The 19,427-nt window shown below is 44.8% G+C and overlaps 1 protein-coding gene across 1 annotated transcript; it reads right to left on the bottom strand.

The window, feature by feature from the left end:
- Nucleotides 1–612: 612 nt before the first annotated feature.
- Nucleotides 613–15,898, bottom strand: il20rb (interleukin 20 receptor subunit beta). Its single transcript, XM_088326953.1, has 7 exons — nucleotides 15,826–15,898; nucleotides 10,526–10,655; nucleotides 8,340–8,524; nucleotides 6,315–6,442; nucleotides 4,630–4,774; nucleotides 4,408–4,562; nucleotides 613–823 (listed from the first exon to the last, which is right to left on the bottom strand). Exons 1-7 carry the CDS (start codon nucleotides 15,896–15,898, stop codon nucleotides 722–724), a joined length of 918 nt encoding a protein of 305 aa, XP_088183079.1. The 3' UTR covers nucleotides 613–721.
- Nucleotides 15,899–19,427: the final 3,529 nt, after the last annotated feature.

Genomic DNA, 19,427 nt, shown 5'->3' with positions numbered 1-19,427 from the left:
GTTACCTCCCGTCTCGACTGTAATGCACTACTCTCTGGTCTCCCAAAGTCTAGAATCAAGTCTCTTCAGCCCGTACAAAAGCGAGGCTTTTAACTAGGACATAAAAGTCCGATCACATCACACCGATTTTGGCTAACCTGCATTGGCTCCCAGTTAGCCTTAGATGTGATTTCAAGGTTCTCTTAGTATTATACAAAATCATACATGGACTTGCTCCCTCTTATCTTTCAGATCTGATCTGCCACTATGTCCCGGTCCGAAGCCTACGATCTGAGAGTGCTGGTCTTCTGATGATCCCGAGAGCAAAGAAGTCTTCTGCTGGTTGGAGAGCGTTCTCCATCCGGGCACCGGTGCTGTGGAATGCTCTTCCCCCTGAGATCCGATCTGCAACCTCAGTGGAATTGTTTAAATCTAAACTTAAAACTCACTTCTACTCCATTGCATACGAATAACCTACTCCTCTTGTCGGTTGAAAATAGTTTGTGTAATATAGTGTAACAATCTGTGAAGCCCTTTGAGACTCTTCGTGATTTAGGGCGTCACAAATAAAAATGACTTGACTTGACTTGGCCTCTTGTAAACCTTGTGGTCATTTTCAGGAAGCAATCCAAATAAGGACCATAATTTACTTTATTTACAGTAAAAAACAAAAGAATGTCAATATTGTCCGTAGAAAATAGAATATGCAGGGACATCAGCGCCCCCCGGTGGCGTGGAGTGCCTATGGCAAGAGGCGCTCCGAGTCCTTGTGCACCACAAAGACATCTGCGCAAATGTCCTCCTTGGGTTCGGGCGCCAAAGCAGCGGCAGGTTTGCCCAACAACTGTGAGCAGAAAAAAAACAAGGCGGCAAAAAATTAGCTTTGCTAGCATCTTCCAAAATGGCTGCCGTTGATTGTTTATTTTAGTATTAAAAATGTAAATTTTTCCACTCGATGTAGAGGAGATAACTGCTAATTCAAGCACTGCATATGATGGTGTTAGCTATTAATGCTATTGTCTGAGATGCTAGTGCGCTTTTGCTAGCTACTGCTAGCATCTTGGACTGAGTAATTAGCTACTGATTCTAGCTTTTTAGATCGTGCCGACTGCTAGTGCTACATTACTTAGGCTGCCTGCTGTTTATATTCACAATTCGTATAAGGCCATTAGCTGCTAATGCTAGCATCTCGGAAGGGGTCATTAGCTGGCTATAGGGCTATTAGCTGCTACTTCTAGCATCTGGGAAAGGGCTGTTAGCTGCTACTTCTAGCTTCTCCGACAGCTACTCTGAGGGCTACTCAGGTGTTCCTGAGTGCTATTGCTAGCTACTAGTGCTAGCGCCTCGGAAAGGGCTGCTGGCTGATAATACCAAGTGTCGAATGGTGCTACTAATGCTAGGGTCTCATATTGTATGGTAGCTAACCATGCTAGCGTCTTGGGTACTAGCTGCTGTGGCTTGATTACTGGGGATGCTAACTGCTCAGGATTGACGCTTAATTACTGGGAATGTTAGCAACTAGGATCTTGTTGCTAGTTGCAAATGCTAGAGTTTCTGATAGTGCTGCTAACGCTGATGGCCCAGTAATGCTAGCTTCTCACATTGTTCTGTTAGCTGCTAATGCTAGCGTCTTGGAAGGGGTTGCTAGCTGCTAATATTTTTATCTTGGTGCTAATAGCGAGTCTTGGATGGTGCTGCCGGCTGCCAATGCTAGTGTCTTGGATGCTAGCTGGTGTGGTCTGATTACTGGGGATGCTAACTGCTCAGGATGGACGCTTAGTTACTATGAATGTTAGCAACTAGGCTCTTGTTGCTAGTTGCTAATGCTAGAGTTCCTGATGGTGCTGCTAACGCTGATGGCCCGGTAATGCTAGTTTTTCACATTGTTCCTTTAGCTGCTAATGCTAGCATCACTGAAGGGGTTGTTAGCTGTTTGTTCTAGCTTCTCTGACATTAGCTGCTACTGCTACATTACTGGGGATGCCTGTTGTTTATACTTGTACTTTGTATGGGGCTATTAGCTGCCACTTCTAGCATCTGGGAAAGGGTTGTTAGCTGCTACTTCTAGATTCTACGACAGCTACTCAGGTGTTCCTGAGTGCTATTGCTAGCTACTAATGCTAGCGCCTCGGAAAGGGCTGCTGGCTGATAATACCAAGTGTCGAGAAGTGTTACTTGCTACTAATGCTAGAGTCTCCGATCGTGGTGGTAGCTATCTATGCTAGCGTCTTGGGTGCTAGCTGCTGTGGCTTGATTACAGGGGATGCTAACTGCTCAGGATGGACGCTTAATTACTGGGAATGTTAGCAACTTGGATCTTGTTGCTAGTTGCTAATGCTAGAGTTTCTGATGGTGCTGTTAACGCTGATGCCCCGGTAATGCTAGCTTTTCACATTGTTCTGTTAGCTGCTAATGCCAGCGTCTTGGAAGGGGTTGCTAGCTGCCAATGCTAGAGTCTTGTATGCTAGCTGGTGTGGTTTGATTACTGGGGATGCTAGCTGCTTAGGATGGACGCTTAATTACTATGAAGGTTAGCAACTAGGCTCTTGTTGCTAGTTGCTAATGCTAGAGTTTCTGATGGTCCTGCTAACTCTAGAGTCTCTGATGTCCTGGTAAAGCTAGCACTACACATTGTCCTGTTAGCTGCTAATGCATCTTGGAAGGGGGTTGTTAGCTTTTTCATCTAGCTTCTCTGACATTAGCTGCTACTGCTACGTTACTGGAGATGCCTGTTGTTTATACTTGTACTTTGTATGGGGCTATTAGCTGCTACTCCTAGCATCTTGGAAAAGGTTGTTAGCTGCTACTTCTAACTTCTCCGGGGGTTACTCAGATGTTCCTGAGTGCTATTGCTAGCTACTGATGCTAGCGCCTCGGAAAGGGCTGCTGGCTCATAATACCAAGTGTCAAATGGTGCTACTAATGCTAGGGTCTCATATTGTATGGTAATTAACCATGCTAGCGTCTTGGGTACTAGCTGCTGTGGCTTGATTACTGGGGATGCTAACTGCTCAGGAAGGACGCTTAATCACTGAGAATGTTAGCAACTAGGCTCTTGTTGCTAGTTGATAATGCTAGAGTTTCTGATAGTGCTGCTAACGCTGATGGCCCGGTAATGCTAGCTTCTCACATTGTTCTGTTAGCTGCTAATGCTAGCGTCTTGGAAGGGGTTGCTAGCTGCTAATGTTTTTGTCTTAGTGCTGAGAGCTACTAATGCTTGGATGGTGCTGCCGGCTGCCAATGCTAGCGTCTTGGATGCTAGCTGCTGTGGCTTTATTACTGGGGATGCTAACTGCTCAGGATGGACGCTTAGTTACTGTGAATGTTAGCAACTAGGCTCTTGTTGCTAGTTGCTAACGCTAGAGTTTCTGATGTCCCGCTAGCACTTCACATTGTTCTGTTAGCTGCTAATGCTAGCGTCTCGGAAGGGGTTGTTAGCTGCTTCTTCTAGCTTCTTTGACATTAGCTGCTACTGCTACGTTACTGGGTAGGCCTGTTGTTTATACTCGTACTTGGTATGGGGCTATTAGCTGCTACTTCTAGCATATTGGAAAGGGTTGTTAGCTGCTTATGCTAGCGTCTTGGAAGGGGTTGCTAGCTGCTAATGTTTTTATCTTAGTGCTGATAGCTACTAATGCTAGAGTCTTGGATGGTGCTGCCGGCTGCCAATGCTAGTGTACTAGATGCTAGCTGGTATGGTTCCATTACTAGGGAGGCTAACTGATTAGGCTGGCATATTGGACGGGGTTTCTAGCTGCTAATGTTAGCGACATGGATCATGTTGCTAATGCTAGAGTCTTGGATTTTTCTGCAAGCAGGTGTTCAGTGGTTCAGCTAATGCTAGATCATCCAATGGTGTGACTAATGGTAGTACTTTTTAATATACTGTTACCTGCTAATTATGGAGTATGAGGGTTTTTTTTGCAGCTAATGCTAGTTTCTGGGACAGTGCCGCTCACTAGTAATGCTAGAGTCTCGGACACTGATGCTAGTTGCTATTTCAAATTGTTTGTATCCGTCTGTTGGCTACTAATGTGTTTTGGATGCTGGTTAGTGTTGTTTGCGGATGCTAACTACCGATCTCAGCTTTTTGGACAATGTTTCTAGCTGCTAATGTTACGTTGATAGTTGCTAATGCTTGCGTCTCGGATCGTGCTGCTAACTGTTAACGCTATAGACTCCAATGGTGCTACTAATGCTAGCACATTGCATTATTCGGTTAGCTGCTAATTTTTGAGTCTTAGACAGGGTTTCTCGCTATTAATGTTAGCGAAATGGATCATGCTGCTTGTTGCTAGATTCTACAATGGCGCTACCAAAGCTAACACATTGTATTATTCTGTCAGGTACTAATGCTAGTGGTTTGAACGGAAGTTTTTGCTAGCTAATGCGAGTGTTCATGTCTTTTTCCGTTTTTTTTCAACTGACCAGCGAAGGCAGCAGCGCCTCCTTGTGGAAGAAGCTCCATCGTCGTCGTTGTTGTCGGCATCGGACGACAATACAAAAAACGGCCACGGTGACGGCGGCCATTAGCAACAAGGTTAGCGCCACTGCCGTGGGGCTCTTCCAGGGGGCGTGGAGACCTGGGGGTGGGGATAAAAAGGGGCGGAGTTAATAAGGGCGGATCCACCAATCAGATCGCATGTTCACCTGTCACGGGAAGACATTTTTCTGGCGTGTACGGGCCCGGTGCTCGTCCTCGAAGGAGGACTCGAGCCCGGACGCAATAGTCGCCGTCCTCAAGGTCTGGAACGGAGAGGACGCCCGTCTCGGCCAAGATGTTGAAAACTCGAGTCTAAGTGGGGTGAAAAATGGCAGTTACGCTAGCAACAGAAGCTAACGGCTAGTACAAATATCAGACTCAAGCATTTACAGCTAGCAGAGCTGTCCGAGAGGCTTGCTTCTACAGCAGGATGTTAGCATTAGCAGCTATCAGCACTCTCCTTGATGCTACCATTAGCAGCTAGCAGTAACTTCCAAGACATTAGCTGTAGCAACTTGTAACACGGTCGGAGACTCCAGCATTATCAGCTAGCAACAATTGGTAATAGTAGTTAGCGTCCAAGAGGCTAACATCAGCAGCAAACATCCAAGTCGTTAGCAGTAGCAACCTGCTGCACTGTCTAAAACTCTTAGCATTAGCAGCTAGCAACTTTACAACAAGCTAGCATTTGATGCTAGCATACCGAGTAATGTTGCTACAGCAGCTAACGTCCAGGATGCTAGCATTAGCAGCTATCAGCAATATCTTTGATGCTACCATTAGCAGTTAGCGGCAACTTCCAAGACATTAGCTGTAACAGCTGGCAACACTGTCAGAGACTGCAGCATTATCAGCTAGCAACAATTAGTAATAGTAGTTAGCGTCCAAGAGGCTAACATGAGCAGCAAACATCCAAGTCATTAGCAGTAGCAACCTGCAGCACTGTCCAAAACTCTGGCATTAGCAGCTATCAGCAATCTCCTTGATGCTACCATTAGCAGCTAGCTGCAACTTCCAAGACTCTAGCATTAGCAGCAAGCAGCAACATACGAGAAAATAACAATTGCAGCTAGCATCCCCAGTAATATAATAGCAGCTAGTGTAAGAAGTTAGCATTAACAGCTAGCATCACTGTCTAAAACTCTAAGCATTAGCATCTAGCAGCAACTTCACAACAAGCTAGCATTTGCTGCTAGCATACCGAGTAATGTCCCCACAGCAGCTAACGTCCAGGATGCTAGCATTAGCAGCTATAAGCACTCACCATGATGCTACCATTAGCAGGTTGCGGCAACTTTCAAGACGTTAGCTTCAACAGCTGGCAGCACCGTCAGAGACTTCAGCATTATCGGCTAGCAACAACAACTAGCATTAGTCACTAGCATCCCCGAATTTGTAGCAATAGCCGTTAGCATCCACGAGGGAGTAAACGTCCAAGATGTTAGCAGTAGCAGCAAACAGCAACGTACGAGAAGCTAGCATTTGCATCGCCAGTAATGTAATCGCAGCTAATCTCATTTGCTGCTAGCATACAGAGTAATGTCCCCACAGCAGCTAACGTCCAGGATGCTAGCAGTAGCAGCTAACAGCACCGTACGAAGCCCGAACGTTAGTAGTGAATAGCACCACCGAAAGCGGTAGCATTAGCAGCAAGTGGCAACATAAAAATCTTTAGCATTAGCACTCTAGCGTCCAAGACTCTAGCATCTAGCAGCACTGTCCAGGAAGATAGCATAAGCAGCTAGCGTCCAAGACATTAGCATTTAGCGGCACCATTCAAAGTATTAGCGACGCAATTCATCACTATCTGATACATCAGCAGCTAGCATTAGCATGCACCACCGGAACTGACCTGGTTAGGGGCGTGGTCTGGCCGGCGCACCTCCACCTGGATGTCTGTGGTGGGCGGGGCTTCCTCGAAGGACACCTGGAGGGTGTCGCCTAGCGCTGATACAGTCATCCGAGGCGCTGTTAGCAACGCTAGCACCACACAGAAAGAAAATGTTTGTTTTTACTGCTAGCTTCTTGAACAGTACTGCTAGCTAATAATGCTTGAGTCTCGGATGCTAGTTGCTGATGCTTCCGCTAGGATACATTACTGGGGATGCTAGCTGCTATCTGCCAATGCATCTTGGACGTTAGCTGCTACTGGGGAAGCGGGATTGCTAGTTGCTAATGCTATCATAATTGACTGTACTGCTTACAACTAATGCTAGCGCCTAGAATAGTGTTACTAATGCTAGCGTCTTGGACGCTAACTGCCACTGCTTGATTACTGGGATTCCCTATGTTAATGCTACATACTTTGATGGTGCTGCTAGTTGCTAATGCTAGCGTGTTGGACGCTAACTGCTACTGTTATATTACAAGGATTCTAGCTGTTAATGCTAGAGTTTTGGACTGTGCTACTTCCGGCTAATGAGTCTTGGATGCTAGCCTCTATTGATCACTGGGGATGCTAGTTGCTAATGCTGTCTTCTTGGGCAGTACTTCTTGCTGCTTGTGTTAGTCTTGGATGCTAGCTGCTATTGCTACAATTCTGGGAATGTTAGCTGTTAATGCTATCTTTATGGATGGAGCTGCTAGCTGCTAATGCTAGCGTCTTTAATGTAAGCAGTGTTTGCTACATTACTCGGGATGGTAGCTGCTATCTTGGACAATCCCGCTAGCTACAAAGGCTAAATCTCGCATAGTGCTGCAAGCTGATAATGTTAGTGTCTTGGATGATAGCTGCTATGGCTAAATTTCTGGAAATATTAGCCGTTACCGCTATCCTTTTGAATGGAGCTGCTAGCTGCTCATGCTAGCATCTTTGATTTTAGCATTGTTTGCTACGTGACTGGGGATGGTAACTGCTATCTTGGACGATGCCGCTAGCTGCTAATGCTAAAACTCGGATAGTGCTGCAAGCTGATAATCTTAGTGTCTTGGATGATAGCTGCTATTGATAAATTTCTGGAAACGTTAGCCGTTACCGCTATCCTTTTGAATGGAGCTGCTAGCTGCTCATGCTAGCATCTTTGATATTAGCATTGTTTGCTATGTGACTGGGGATGGTAGCTGCTATTTTGGAGAATGCCGCTAACTGCTAATGCTAAAGACTGGGGTGGTGCTGCTCTGAGCTGATTACGCTAGTGTCTTGCTAGCTGCTATCAGCGATGCTAGCTGCAGATGCTATTTTCTTCAACGTTGCCGCTAGCTATTAATGCTAAAACTCAGATAGTGCTGCAAGTTGATAATCTTAGTCTCTTGGATGATAGCTGCTATTGATAAATTTCTGGAAATGTTAGCCGTTACCGCTATCCTTTTGAATGGAGCTGCTAGCTGCTCATGCTAGCATCTTTGATATTAGCATTGTTTGCTACGTGACTGGGGATGGTAGCTGCTATTTTGGACAATGCCGCTAGCTGCTAATGCTAAAGTCTGGGGTGGTGCTGCTGTGAGCTGATTACGCTAGTGTCTTGCTAGCTGGTATCAGCGATGCTAGCTGCAGATGCTATCTTCTTCAACGTTGCCGCTAGCTGTTAATGCTAAAACTCAAATAGTGCTGCAAGTTGATAATGTTATTGTCTTTGATGATAGCTGCTATTGATACATTTCTGGAAATGTTAGCCGTTACCGCTATCCTTTTGAATGGAGCTGCTAGCTGTTCATGCTAGCATCTTTGATTTTAGCATCGTTTGTTATGTCACTGGGGATGGTAGCTGCTTTCTTGAACGATGCTGCTAGCTGCTAATGCTAAAGTCTGGGATGGTGCTGCTGCGAGCTGATAACGCTAGTGTCTTGCTAGCTGCTATGCTAGCTGCAGATGCTATCTTCTTCAACGGTGCCGCTTGCTTCTAACGAAAAGAAGTAATTGGCTGTTTTCGGTACTCACTTCGTTTTCGGTTGAACGGCGGCTGCAGTAGCGTCCACGGCGACCGTTCGGAAGCGCATCGGGCTCGAACCCGAACGTTATAGTTGGAGTCCGAGTCCAAGGCCGAGGTCTGGTTGCAGAAAGTCCGGGTCACGTCCTCGCAGTCCGAGAAATTGAGCCACTTGCCCAAACTTTGCTCAAAGGCGCTGCGGGAATCGGAAAGCGGACAGTTAGTAACTTGGAAACGAGCTTAGAGTTAGCAGTCATGCTAAGCTAACGGCTAATTGTTTTTGTCCTTGAACACTCTTACTTCCTGTTTTGCTACTTCTTCCACTACGTGTTCTTGTATTTTTTCTACTTTACTTTTTTTTTAGTCAAATATTTATTCATTTTCTCCTTGAATTTGTACTTTTTTGTTCTCTTCTTCTATTTCTACTATTGTGTGTCTACTTCCTCCACTACTTGTTTTTGTACTTCTTCTACTTTTCTACTCTTTTTTGTTTTAGTCAAATACTTTTTCATTTTTTTCTTGAACTCGTACCTTTTTGGCCTCTTCCTCTATTCCTACTATTTCTTGTACATCTTCTACTACTTGTTCTTGTATCTCTTGTACCTTTTCTACTCTCTGTCAAGTCCTTTTTCTTTGTCTACTTTTTATAGACAAGAGAGTTTGGAAGGCTCCTTTTGGGGTTTTTTTCCGGAGCGAACGGAATCCAAAATGAGCAAGCCGACGGTAACGAGGAAGCCAAGCAGCTTCTCAGTTAATTGTCGTGAGTCGAAAGGAAGGAATGTCTCTTCTCGTCCGACCGCTTTTCTTTCTAATGACTCTCAACGTGACAAGCTTTGGTTCTCGTTTTGGAATAATGCCCGTCACCTCAGATGCAGGAGCAAGCTTTTAGACCCTGATTCACTCCTGTTTTTGCTCCCGTCTGTTTCTCGGCTTGGCCCCGTTTTCTGATCTTGACCACGTCTACTCTCCTGTCCTGGCTTTCGACCTCTTTTCGACCCTGACTCACTCCTGTTTTTGCTACCCTCTGTTTCCCAGCTTGGCCCCGTTTTCTGATCTTGACCACGTCTACTCTCCTGTCCTGGCTTTCGACCTCTTTTCGACCCTGACTCCTACCTGTTTTTGCTCCCTTCTGTTTCCCGGCGTCGACCCATTTTTTATCTTGACCACGTCGACTCTCCCATCCTGGCTTTCGACCTCTTTTTGACCCTGACCCCCACCTGTTTTTGCTCCCTTCTGTTTCCCGGCTTCGCCCCGTTTTCTGATCTTGAGCACGTCTACTCTCCTGTCCTAGCTTTAGACCTCTTTTCGACTCTGACTCCCACCTGTTTTTGCTCCCGTCTGTTTCCCAGCTTCGACCCGTTTTTTTATCTTGACAGCGTCTACTCTCCTGTCCTGGCTTTCGACCTCTTTTCGACCCTGACTCCCACCTGTTTTTGCTCCCCTCTGTTTCCCAGCTTCGACCTGTTTTTTGATCTTGACGGCGTCTACTCTCCTGTCCTGGCTTTGGACCTCTTTTCGACCCTGACTCCCACCTGTTTTTGCTCCCGTCTGTTTCCCAGCTTTGCCCCGTTTTCTGATCTTGAGCACGTCTACTCTCCTGTCCCGGCTTTCAACCTGTTATTGTCCCCGACCACGTCTACTCTCCTTTCCTGGCTTACCGCTCGCTTCCGACCACAATTTTGCTCTCCTGTCCCTGCTACTGACCCGTTTTTTTTCCCGTTACCGACATTGTTCGCCACGGAAGTCCCACTTCTGCGTTCAGAGCGACCTGCCTCCCGCGAACAGCGATCACCAGATCGTGGGTGCAATCCTTTCCCTTCTTCCCAATAAAACTGAGAGAAACATAAAGCAAATGGGTCCTGTCTCCGTTCTGGTCCTGACAAGTAATCATGTTTTTAAGGTAAATTGTCTCGTATGAAAATTTGAATATGTACTTTTTGCCATATTACATCGATTTGAAGTAGAAAAAATAGTGTTTTAGGAATATGATTTGGTATAAAATAAAATGAGTATATAATACTTATACGTATTTTTAGTATTGATACCGGAGAATCCAAAATGTCACAATACGTGCGCCACGGAATCCGAGCTAATATCGGAAAAATTCTGTTTTTTCCGGACCCTGACGTGCTTTGTGTTTATTTTCCTAGAGGCGCTAGCGATGCGCTACATGGCCGCTAGCTAGCCGCCAACTCACCCTTGAAACTGCACCAGATAGCGTAGCGGCGTGCTACATAGCGCCTGCGCCGGAAGCCAGGTCAAGTTGTGCTTCATGTTGACCGAGTGCATGCTAACGTTTTCCGGGGCTGCTAGCTGGCTCCTAGCGCCTGAAAAACACAAAAAAAATTGTCAGGGGTTTTGTGGTTAGCTTTTGGCTATTGCTAAGTTACATACAGGACATGCTAACTGTTGATTTTTTCGCAATCGTCAGGATTTTTTCGCCTGAATAATCACTGTCCTGTCGTTGTTAGCTTGTGGTTAAACTATCTGAGCATTAGCGCTTGTGCGACGCATGCTAAACGTTTTTGAACCACAAGAAGATTGTTATGATTCTTGACCGGGAAATATGTGTCCTTTTAATGTTAGCATTTAGCTAATAGTAGGTGAGGATTAGCGGTTGTGAAATGCATGCTAACCGTTTATTTTACTACAATTTTCAGGATTTTTTCGGAATTTGCGTAACAAATTAGAGCTCTGTAGTGGTTAGCTTGTGGCTAAGGCTAGCCGAGCATTAGCGGTGGTGCGACGCATGCTAAAAGTTTTGAACCACAAGAAAATTGTTATGATTTTTGACCGGGAAATATGTGTCCTTTAAATGTTAGCATTTAGCTAATAGTAGGTGAGGATTAGCGGTTATGAAACACATGCTAACTGTTTATTTTACCACAATCTTCAGGATTTTTTCGGGATTTGCGTCACAAATTAGAGTCCTGTAGTTGTTAGCTTGTGGCTAATGCTAAGTTACATACAGGACATACCAACTGTTGATTTATTGGCAATATTCTGGATTTTTTTCCTTGAGTAATCAGCGTCCTGTTGTTGTTAGCTTGTGGCTAAAGCTAGCTGAGCATTAGCGCTGGTACGACGCATGCTAACAGTTTTTGAACCACAAGGAGATTGTTAGTATTCTTGACTGGAAAATTGGCGTCCTTTAAATGTTAGCATTTAGCTAATACTAGGTGACGATTAGCGGTTGTGAAACACACGCTAACCGTTTATTTTATTACGATTTTAATGATTCTTGGCATTCCAGTTTCACATTTTACAGTGAGGATAAAAGAAAACATAGAAGATAAAGGAACAAAGATGATCTGGATCTGGAAGGGGTGTATGAGGGGGTTAGGGACAGACAGAGATGGTCAGATCCAGCGAGGTGGGGGAGGGGGAAGCTCTGTACTCATGTTTGATGTTACTGTACACACAGTCCAGTGTTTCTCCCCCCTGGTTGCACAGTCCACGTATTGAATGAATTTGGGAAGTACAGTCCTTAAGCATGCCTGATTAAAGTCGCCGATAAAAGCTCCGTCGGGGTGTGCAAGGTGCATTTTATTGATAGCAGCGAGCAGGAGATTTAGCGCTATGCTAACGTTAGCATCCGGTGGAACGTAACAGCAGTCACAATGACCACAGTTAGCGCTCTCGGTAGATAGAAGGGTCTACCCGATACTGCTAGAAACTCTATATCAGGTAAGCGGTGTGTGTCAATGATTCTGCTGTTATTGCAGCGCATAGTCCCCCACCCGATTTTACTGGAGATTCCGTCTCGGTCGTGCCGGTGTAGCGTGCGTCCTGCTAGTTGGACTGCCGAGACTCCATGATGACAAAAATATCCCCCGTCCCCCACCCCCTCCCTGCTGTTACAAAAACGAGTTTGTATGTCATATTTGAGGGAATGTAATACGACAGTAAAGCATGAAGCATTTGCACCATGCATGTCATTCAAGCAGAAGGCACCCCTATAGTGCAGTGCGCCCTGCGTAGCGTTAAATTCAGAAATCGAAGCAAGTACGGAGACTTTTCACACGGTGCTGTCAGAACCAGGACGGGAAACAGGAAGCAGAACCCAATCGCGTAACGTTACTCACAGTTTATTGGGGAGAAGAGGAGCGAGCGCACACTCGATCCGGGGATCGTTGGTCGAGGAAACAGATTGATCGGAACGAGGAAGTGGTCAAAATCAAACAGATCGGGGCGAGAGCAAAACAGGAGCAAAAACACAAGCAAAAACGGGGATTGGCAAAACAAGAGCAAAAACACAAGCAAAAACGGAGATTGGCAAAACAAGAGCAAAAACACAAGCAAAAACGGGGATTGGCAAAACAAGAGCAAAAACAGGCAAAAACAGAGATTCACAGGACTTGGCAAAACAAGAGCAAAAACACAGGCAAAAACGGGGATTGGCAAAACAAGAGCAAAAACACAAGCAAAAACGGGGATTCACAGGACTTGGCAAAACAAGAGCAAAAACACAAGCAAAAACGGGGATTGGCAAAACAAGAGCAAAAACACAAGCAAAAACGGGGATTGGCAAAACAAGAGCAAAAACACAAGCAAAAACGGGGATTGGCAAAACAAGAGCAAAAACACAAGCAAAAACGGAGATTGGCAAAACAAGAGCAAAAACACAAGCAAAAACGGGGATTGGCAAAACAAGAGCAAAAACAGGCAAAAACAGAGATTCACAGGACTTGGCAAAACAAGAGCAAAAACACAGGCAAAAACGGGGATTGGCAAAACAAGAGCAAAAACACAAGCAAAAACGGGGATTCACAGGACTTGGCAAAACAAGAGCAAAAACACAAGCAAAAACGGGGATTGGCAAAACAAGAGCAAAAACACAAGCAAAAACGGGGATTGGCAAAACAAGAGCAAAAACACAAGCAAAAACGGGGATTGGCAAAACAAGAGCAAAAACACAAGCAAAAACGGAGATTGGCAAAACAAGAGCAAAAACACAAGCAAAAACGGGGATTGGCAAAACAAGAGCAAAAACAGGCAAAAACAGAGATTCACAGGACTTGGCAAAACAAGAGCAAAAACACAGGCAAAAACGGGGATTGGCAAAACAAGAGCAAAAACACAAGCAAAAACGGGGATTCACAGGACTTGGCAAAACAAGAGCAAAAACACAAGCAAAAACGGGGATTGGCAAAACAAGAGCAAAAACACAAGCAAAAACGGAGATTGGCAAAACAAGAGCAAAAACACAAGCAAAAACGGGGATTGGCAAAACAAGAGCAAAAACAGGCAAAAACAGAGATTCACAGGACTTGGCAAAACAAGAGCAAAAACACAGGCAAAAACGGGGATTGGCAAAACAAGAGCAAAAACACAAGCAAAAACGGGGATTCACAGGACTTGGCAAAACAAGAGCAAAAACACAAGCAAAAACGGGGATTGGCAAAACAAGAGCAAAAACACAAGCAAAAACGGGGATTGGCAAAACAAGAGCAAAAACACAAGCAAAAACGGGGATTGGCAAAACAAGAGCAAAAACACAAGCAAAAACGGAGATTGGCAAAACAAGAGCAAAAACACAAGCAAAAACGGGGATTGGCAAAACAAGAGCAAAAACAGGCAAAAACAGAGATTCACAGGACTTGGCAAAACAAGAGCAAAAACACAGGCAAAAACGGGGATTGGCAAAACAAGAGCAAAAACACAAGCAAAAACGGGGATTCACAGGACTTGGCAAAACAAGAGCAAAAACACAAGCAAAAACGGGGATTGGCAAAACAAGAGCAAAAACACAAGCAAAAACGGGGATTGGCAAAACAAGAGCAAAAACACAAGCAAAAACGGGGATTGGCAAAACAAGAGCAAAAACACAAGCAAAAACGGGGATTCACAGGACTTGGCAAAACAAGAGCAAAAACACAAGCAAAAACGGGGATTGGCAAAACAAGAGCAAAAACACAAGCAAAAACGGGGATTGGCAAAACAAGAGCAAAAACACAAGCAAAAACGGGGATTGGCAAAACAAGAGCAAAAACACAAGCAAAAACGGAGATTGGCAAAACAAGAGCAAAAACACAAGCAAAAACGGGGATTGGCAAAACAAGAGCAAAAACAGGCAAAAACAGAGATTCACAGGACTTGGCAAAACAAGAGCAAAAACACAGGCAAAAACGGGGATTGGCAAAACAAGAGCAAAAACACAAGCAAAAACGGGGATTCACAGGACTTGGCAAAACAAGAGCAAAAACACAAGCAAAAACGGGGATTGGCAAAACAAGAGCAAAAACACAAGCAAAAACGGGGATTGGCAAAACAAGAGCAAAAACACAAGCAAAAACGGGGATTGGCAAAACAAGAGCAAAAACACAAGCAAAAACGGAGATTGGCAAAACAAGAGCAAAAACACAAGCAAAAACGGGGATTGGCAAAACAAGAGCAAAAACAGGCAAAAACAGAGATTCACAGGACTTGGCAAAACAAGAGCAAAAACACAGGCAAAAACGGGGATTGGCAAAACAAGAGCAAAAACACAAGCAAAAACGGGGATTCACAGGACTTGGCAAAACAAGAGCAAAAACACAAGCAAAAACGGGGATTGGCAAAACAAGAGCAAAAACACAAGCAAAAACGGGGATTGGCAAAACAAGAGCAAAAACACAAGCAAAAACGGGGATTGGCAAAACAAGAGCAAAAACACAAGCAAAAACGGAGATTGGCAAAACAAGAGCAAAAACACAAGCAAAAACGGGGATTGGCAAAACAAGAGCAAAAACAGGCAAAAACAGAGATTCACAGGACTTGGCAAAACAAGAGCAAAAACACAGGCAAAAACGGGGATTGGCAAAACAAGAGCAAAAACACAAGCAAAAACGGGGATTCACAGGACTTGGCAAAACAAGAGCAAAAACACAAGCAAAAACGGGGATTGGCAAAACAAGAGCAAAAACACAAGCAAAAACGGAGATTGGCAAAACAAGAGCAAAAACACAAGCAAAAACGGGGAATCACAGGACTTGGCAAAACAAGAGCAAAAACGGGGATTGGCAAAACAAGAGCAAAAACAGGCAAAAACAGAGATTCACAGGACTTGGCAAAACAAGAGCAAAAACACAAGCAAAAACACAAGCAAAAACGGGGATAGGCAAAACAAGAGCAAAAACACAAGCAAAAACAGGGATTCACAGGGCTTGGTAAAACAAGAGCAAAAACACTGGCCAAACGGGGATTCACAGGGCTTGACGTATCACAACATAGTCTAGCAGAAGTTTCGCAGACGGACCGACAACAGGGGACTGACAGGACAGAGTTTAAATACTGACAGGGAGCAATCCGTCAACGCGTTTCAGCTGGTGTCCATGGGCGGGGCCAATTGGGCACCATGGCAACCGTGACCGAACCTGGCGCCACACGTTGGGGACCAATTGGGCCCCATGGCAACCATGACAGCTGCGCCCTATGCCGGCGAAAATTCGGTGTTTTCTCTTCCGAGCGACACGAAAAGCGAGCGCTCCCCATATTGAGAAACCGAAGAATACTCACCATGAACTTGCAGCAGTAGAACCAAAGCGCAGAAAACGGCGGCCATCTTGCCCGACGAGCGCCTATCCGTCATAACGGCCCGAGCTCTCTTTTGTTACCGTCGTCTCCGTCTCCTTTCCCTTTTAAGCGTCTCGTTACGCTAATTATCGACACTGGTGAGGGGGGGGGGACCGGTTACTGGGACCAGTCCGACCAGTCGGCCTCGCTCTCTCGTTGTGCCAGTTAGCAAAAGTACGCGGGAACTCACAAAGTCAAAGTGATGCGGAAAATGGTCACGTGGAAGAAAACCACAACCCCGAATTAGCTTTCTTTTCTTGCTTCGTTTAGAGCAAGGGTCTGAAACTGGCGGCCTGCGGGCCGGATCAGGGATGGAATACGGCCAGCGAGACAACACTCAGAGAAGCGCAAGAGAAAAACGAGCTGCAGGTTGAAAAATATGTCAACTTGATGTTGCCAAAGCCAGGTGCCTCCAACAAAGACACTGTACTTGTATTTATTTCTCTCTCTCTCTCTCTCTGTCCCCCTTCCTCTCTCTCTCTCTCTCTCTCTCTCTCTCTCTCTCTCTCTCTCTCTCTCTCCTTTCTTTCTTTTCCACCCCTTTTCTCCCACTCGGTCTCTTTCACTCTCTGTGTCTCTTTTTCTCTTCCTTTGTTGCTCTTGGTCTCTTTCTGTCTCTGTGTCTTTTAACCTCTTTTGCTCTAACTTCCTTTTTTCCTTTTCTCTCTTTTCTCTTTCTCCCTTCATACTTTTTGCACTTTCTTTTCTCTTTTCTCTCCTTCTGTCTATCTATTTCTCTTTGGATTTTTTTCTTCCTCTCCCTTTCTTTTCCCCCTCTCTCACGACTTTTTATCTGTTTTGTGTTTCTCACGCTCTCTCTCTTTTTCTTTGTCCCAGCCTCTCTCTCTCTCTCCCTCTCTCTGTCTCTCTCTTCTCTCTCTCTTTTCCACCCCTTTTCTCCCACTCTGTCTCTGTCTCTTTCACTCTCTGTGACCCTCTTTTTCTCTTCCTTTGTTGCTCTTTGTCTCTTTCTCTCTCTCTGTCTTTTAACCTCTTTTGCTCTAACTTCCTTTTTTTCTTTTCTCTCTTTTCTCTTTCTCTCTTCATACCCTTCACGCTTTCTTTTCTCTTTTCTCTCCTTCCGTCTTTCTATTTCTCTATGGATTTCTTTCTTCCTCTCCCTTTCTTTTCCCCCTTTCTCAACTTTTTATCCTTTGTTTCTCACGCTCTCTCCCTCTCAGGTACACCGCGGTTACATTTATTTATCAATCCATTGATTTCTACATACAACAAAGAACTGGCCCGAAGGCCACATGTTTGTCACCTTTAATCCATTCACTCCTTTTCCTCAGTTCTTTTTCATGTGTTTTTGTCTGTTTTCTTTGAGGAGAGTATTTAAAGAAATCTCATCTCATTAGCTGCACCGCTTATCCTCAGTAGGGTCGCGGGAGTGCTGGAGCCCATCCCAGCAATCATCGGGCAGTGGGCAGGGGACACCCTGAACTGGTTGCCATCCAATCGCAGGGCACACAGGGACAGACAACTCGCTCGCTCATTCACACCTAGGGACAATTTGGACCGGCCAATTCACCTGAAATGCATGTCTTTGGAATGTGGGAGGAAACCGGAGTGCCCGGATGAAACCCACGCAAGCACGGGGAGAACATACAAACTCCACACAGGAAGTCTGGAGCTGGATTTGAACCCACGCAGGAGGTTCCCATGACTTGAATTGTGCCGCACATGCGCCAACCACTGCTCCGCCGTGCTGGCCTATTTATAGAAGTAATTATTAAAAACTTTTTCATCGCAGGACTTTTGTGTCAAATTGTGCCAGGACTTGAAACGAGAAATTTGTAAAAGCGCTTTTTTCTTTTTTGTGGCGAAAAAAACAACAAGCTCTGGGAAGATTTTGGGGTTCTCAATTGAAGTTTCCAGCTTACCTGCTGAGAGAAATGAAGACGACAACAAAAACCTGTTGGATAGGGGAAACTTCCATTCCCTGATACTCCCCGACCAAGGCTTTCCAAAGTAAAGTAGACAGTAAAGGTGATTGTACAGTGGAATTTCAGTTCTCGACCATAATCGGTTCCAGAACCCTGTTCGAAAACCGATTTGTTTGATCACCGAAATCATTTTCCTCATTAAAAATAATGTAAATCGTTTTAATCCGTTCCGACACCCTGAATGTTTACCATGAACGTAAACATGAAGCTAACCCAGGCTAATCGTACGTCCGCGTTATCGTAATCTTCCGTGCGAAAGATGACGCTAACACGAACGTGTCAAAATAAAAAAATCTGGTCGTTTACACGTCATTTAGCACCCGGGTCTCCACAAAAAGTGGTGAGCGGTTAAAGGATAAAGAAATGAATTATGAATAGGATTTCTCACCGGTCGCCAGAAGCCATGCTCTATTCCCTCGAAAAAAGGGAAACTCGCACACCTTCTTCATATTTTGCTATTAGTTCTTTCTTCAATGCAATAGTTGTACGCACTACTCTTCTTTTTTCACCTGTAGCAACGTTGCTGCTTGCACCGACCTTCTTCCGAGGCATAATTAGGGGTTAAAACACTCCGTTCACCGATATTCAAAACGAAAGCAAAAAGAAGTGCGCGGTCACGTGACAACAGTTCTTCACGTGGGGTGGGGGCAATCTACACCCGTACGCCGCTCAGCATCGCACCCTAGCGTACCGGCGTTCGAACTCCGATTTTTTGAACGAAAAGCGAAGCAAGAATTTCTCGAAATATTTGGTCGAGAACCGATTTGTTCGAACTGAGAGGCGTTCGAAAACCCAGGATGGACTGGATGAGGAGGTTTTTATTATAGTTGCTGCAAATGAATGAGTCACAACACGTGGTAAGCTTCTCTGCTGGCTTTGATCTCTTTGATCTCGTTGACAGCTCGTTGTAGACTGCGCAACAACATATCAAAGAGCTTTCTTTTCAGGTTACATAAAATACATTTTAGAATATCAACCGTCACAATACATGTTTACATCCATTTTAACAAGAGATGGTATAGTGTTTTTTTTAACGTTTACAATGAATTCAACATATTTTTCTTTAGTCTGAATTTGAACCAACATCATGAAAAATAGAAATAATAACTAAAGGAATATGGAAGTTTCAATTTGGGTTTGTCTGGAGTAGATTACGTGGGGCAGCTCTCAGGCAGTGGAGGGGAGGTGACCAGCTGTCTGGGGGCCGAGGCGGAGGAACGGGAACGGGAGACCAACGGGAGCCAGCCAAGTGGCAGAGGAGATTTTTTTGCCGAGCAACTCGGAAGAAGGAGAGGAGTCGTTTTTTGGAAGGATAAAAAGAGCGCAGAGCTGTATTGATTTGTGTGTTAGAAATAAATCCACTCGTGAGTGAAAATGCTTCTTGAGAACTTTCTATGCAGAAAAGAGTGCGCGAATTGTTGGGATGAGTGCTGATTGGGAAAGGTCACAAATTGGAGTCAGATGATTAAAGTTTGTGTTGATCTAACAAGAAATTCCAACATAACAATAATCAGTATAAAAACGGGTACAATTTACCTGCAAATCAATGAGTCACAACACGTGGTTAGCCTTCTCTATAAGGGGTATTAGCATTTTAGC

This window comes from Urocampus carinirostris, chromosome 1 (assembly GCF_059441175.1).
Source record: "Urocampus carinirostris isolate Australia breed hairy pipefish chromosome 1, RoL_Ucar_1.0, whole genome shotgun sequence".
NCBI classification, from domain to species: Eukaryota; Metazoa; Chordata; class Actinopteri; order Syngnathiformes; family Syngnathidae; genus Urocampus; species Urocampus carinirostris.
The sequence above is the reverse complement of the archived record's forward strand: the minus strand, read 5'-3'. Positions and strand labels throughout refer to the sequence as shown.